At 38.5% G+C, this 4,360-nt stretch overlaps 1 protein-coding gene across 1 annotated transcript in view; it reads left to right on the forward strand.

The window, feature by feature from the left end:
• The first annotated feature begins 3,434 nt into the window (after nt 1–3,434).
• Nucleotides 3,435–4,360, forward strand: part of LOC135195280 (osteocalcin 2-like) — a 143,024-nt gene continuing 142,098 nt past the window's right edge. Inside the window, exon 1 of the mRNA XM_064221538.1 lies at nt 3,435–3,574. Within this exon, the coding sequence (XP_064077608.1) occupies nt 3,435–3,574 (140 nt within the window). The remainder of the gene's footprint in view (nt 3,575–4,360) is intronic.

A 4,360-nucleotide genomic window follows, 5' to 3' on the forward strand; every position in this document is an offset into this window, starting at 1 on the left:
AGGGCGGACGGACAGACAAAAAGCCATCACAATAGTTTCTTTTATAAAAAAGTAAAAATGGAATTAAAATATCAAAATAGTCATTTAAAGATAACAATGAGAAAAGAAAGATTTCGAGCCATTTAAATTATTGCATCAGTGTACCCCCACAATGGTTATTTCTCCTATATATCTTTCAGATATTGATGGACTATATCTATTCGTTTATTAACTGCTATAATGCTTACAACTAATATTCAACAAAATCGAAGGTCGATCCCGATTTTTAATCTTAAAAATAACATCCACATCTCTCCGTAATTAAAATAAAAGTAACACCAAACGTTCTCTGTAACCAATAAAAAAAATAAACGGCTCTCCCTGGTTAATTAAAAAAAAAAAAAAAGACAATCGTTCTAGGTAATTAAAATGTTAAAAATCACATCAACCAACTCCGTTAATTAAAAAAACTACATCAACCGTTCTCAGTAATTAATTCTACAAATTCATTAACCATCCTCAGTAATCAATTTTTAAAAATCTACATAAACCGTTCTTAGTAAAAAAAATGGATTTTTTTTCTTTATCTCAATTTCCCTCCTCCCTAGTTAATTAAAAAAAAAAGACAATCGTTCTCGGTATTTAAAATTTTTAAAATCACATCAACCAACTCCGTTCAACCGTTCTCAGTAATTAATTTTACAAATTTCATCAATCATCCTCAGTAATCAATTTTTAAAAATCTACATAAACCGTTCTTGGTAAAAGAAAAAGAGTAGACAATTTTTTTCTTCTTATTTCAATTTCCCTCCTCCACTGCCGACGTCTATTGCCAGCTCTTCAGAAAAAAATGTCGATTGCTCATTTATATTCATTGGATTGGACTTCCACTATTTGTGCTGCCTCATTATATTCCATTTTGCTCCACTAAATCAAATAAGACTTTTCTCTGCACAATTCGCACAAAATGGAAATGACGGGAGGCATTTGCCCCACAAAAATTTTGCTTTGGCGCTTTGACAGTTTTCTGTATTATCTCGGTTTTATCTATTTATTTTGGTAGAAAATTCGGCTTCGTTGACGTGTGTTTGTTTGAGTGTAAAAACAATCTTATAAATACATCGTTAGTTCATTCATTACCTTCCTTCATTTGCAAAAAAAAAAAAAAAAAAAAAAACAAAAAAAAAAAAAAAAATCTAATTCTATCCATTTGATCCCTCGCATGGTTGTGTATGTATGTATGTTTGTGTATGCATATGCATATATATGTATGGTGAACTGATTAATAAAGTAATCTTAATGAATGAATAAGTAACACATTATCGCTCATTCATTACGTTCCTTCATTACCAAAACATTGAAAAGATTAATATATATATATATATATATATATATATATGATATATATATATATATATATATATATATATATATAAATTTTGGATCATCATGAATTATACAAGGGTTTTGTATTACCATCCAAATGTTCCTATTTCTAGATGAAAATCTTTTGAAAAAGGTAACAATTCTCGAGTTTCAGCTGATTTCACTCAAAGTAGAGTCCTCCAAACCCTCCCCTCTCCTGCAAACGAATAGCAAACCCACTCCCTTACCCATTCCCTCCTACAACTAACCCCCAACCCGACTCCCCTTCCTCCTCCCTCCTGCTAAAACACCAACCCCCTCCCTCTCCTACAAGAAGACGCCAACCCCAATCCCTTCCCTCCTCCACCTCCATCAAAAAACCAACAAACCTACTCCTTTCCCTCCTGCAAAAATCAACCAACACCACTCCTCCCCCTCCTCCAACAAACCCCCTACCCCTCTCTAACGGCTCCCTTTCCCACCGAACCCAGTTCTCTATAAAGAAAGAACACTGGGAGATTTTTATGAATTTCTTTATACCTTCACGACGTCTGCGTTTTGTATAAAAATGTCAAATTGAGTAGAGTAATATTCATTTGATACGAAGTGACAAAATGAAAGCAAGATTGATAATAGCGATATCAATAGCACAATAATAGTAAGAAACATATTTCTGGTTAAAATACAACTATTTATTTAAAAAAAAATAACGAGCTTACAGTACTAAGGTGATTATAATGTATCCTGTTAATTCACATTCCTCCAAATAATAATAATAATAATAATAATAATAATAATAATAATAATAATAATAATAATAATTGATGGTCTCGTCAACGGGAACGTTCGTGAAAAGGGATTCTACGAACGTTCCCGTTGACGAGACCATCAATATCATTATGGACCGCATCTACAGGGACCCCTCTACACCCCAGCTGAATATCCCAGAAGTATCCCTGCGGACACTCCTCGAGATATGTACGAAGAAGGCCCCATTCTCCACCCATAAAGGCCAGATGTTCCGACAAAAGGACGGAGTCGCGATGGGCTCCCCTCTTGGTGTCCTATTTGCCAACTTTATATGGGCACTGTGGAAGAGAGAGTTTTTCTCTAATATCAGAAAACCCTGAAAATACGCGAGGTACATCGACGATATCTTTGTACAAGCCGAGGATGAGGAAGAGGTTGAAGCTGTCCGGCGCATGTTCCAGCATTGCAGTTCGCTGAATTATACCGTCGAATTCAGCAACGAAGGCCAGCTCCCCTTTCTCGACGTCCTCGTCTCCAAGACCGACGATGGCCTAAAAACCTCCGTGTATACAAAGCAAACAAACTAGGGCTTTGTCTGAATGGCGACAGCGAGTGCCCTGCGCGGTTCAAGAACACCACAGTCAGGGCCTACATTCGGAGGGCCCTTACTCACTGTTCTTCCTGGCAGGACACTCACAAAGAACTCGACCGAGTCACTCAGATGCTCGTTAATAACGGGTATCCGAATCGACTTGTTGATAAAGAAGTCCGAACAGCGCTGGATCGGTGGTACGGCGAGAGTGAGAGACCGCAGCCCCACCCCCATGAGAAGATCAAGCTGTATTACAAAGCAAGAATGCACGCACGTCACCGTGAGGACGAAGATGCTTTGAAGAAAATAATCAAAGAGAATGTGACCCCCACCGAAGCCGACAAAGAACTTGAACTTGTAATTTATTACCAAAATCGACGTACCCGGGACCTTATTATGAAGAACAACCCGACCCCCCAGCAAGAGACCTCTTGAAACAGTCGAATGTAGTTCTACAATTCTTATGCCCCGTCCGTGGATGTCCCGGTCTCTTACGTGGTATGACTTCTATGAGACTGTCCAAGAGGATATCCTGCCACGTACAAGAAGGAGCGATTAAAAACCATATCATGACAGCACACCAGGAAGCTATCTCCCGCGACGGTATTATCAAGAATATAAAGATAATAGGGCGGGCTCCTGACCAGCGACGCTTGCGACTCCTCGAGGCACTCCTCATACAGCAAGAGAAGCCCTCATGGAATACGACGCAGGAAGTGCTCTTCCTCCCACCAACTTAAGGAAACCTATGTGTATAAATACAAGTAATACCAGACCGAGCGACACCCCCGATCTAAGAATACCAGATGAGCGAGCAGCCCCAGCAGCCAATGACCATCGCGACCGTCGTGACACAACGCCCAGGGAAGCCTTGCCCCAGCCTCGACGGTCTGCTAGGCTGCAACTTCGCAACCTTCAACGACGAGAAGCGTCTTGAAGAAAACTTCGTTCAACCAATGGCGGGAGCGCATTGCGCCACCGGCCAATGAAAAACGCAGCTAGCGGTTGAACCCCTGCTGACCTGCCACTATATATTGAGTAGCTCCTGACAGCAACAACAGTCTGCTCCGATCCACTGCCGTGATCATACTCGGATGATACCGAGAGAAACGTTGGCCAAATATATTTAACTTATATTTTGACCTATTTGTTCATTTACTGTAACAAATAAATAAATTTGTGACAATTATCCCTGGAATTGACTGCTCCTGATGAGTAATATCGGCGCAATACTCGCCAGTTGTAATAGCAGAGAGAAAGCTATTATTAGAAAAATAGAGAAGACTATTTACAAGTTGAATGCAGCTGATGCAGCAATATCTTTCAATAAGACTTGTTTGAAAGAGGGTTCTCCTTCCAAAATAATAATAATAATAATATTTTATTGAATTTAATTGCTGCTAAAAGGCCATTACTTTAAGCTGAATAGCATAGTAGCAGCAATTAAAGTGAAAAAAACAAATATGCATAAATGGAGGGTTATTACTATATAATGAAAATAATATATAATAAAAAATAATAATAATAATAATAATAATAATAATAATAAGTACCGTCTCTCCTCTTGGACTGGACAAAAAAAATCCCTCCTTTCTTTTCCTCGTTGATTAATTAAGACGGCTGTTCGAGATAATTTCTAATTATCTGGGAATGATTATCTCGCGGTGGAAGGAA

This window comes from Macrobrachium nipponense, chromosome 16, assembly GCF_015104395.2.
Source record: "Macrobrachium nipponense isolate FS-2020 chromosome 16, ASM1510439v2, whole genome shotgun sequence".
NCBI classification, from domain to species: Eukaryota; Metazoa; Arthropoda; class Malacostraca; order Decapoda; family Palaemonidae; genus Macrobrachium; species Macrobrachium nipponense.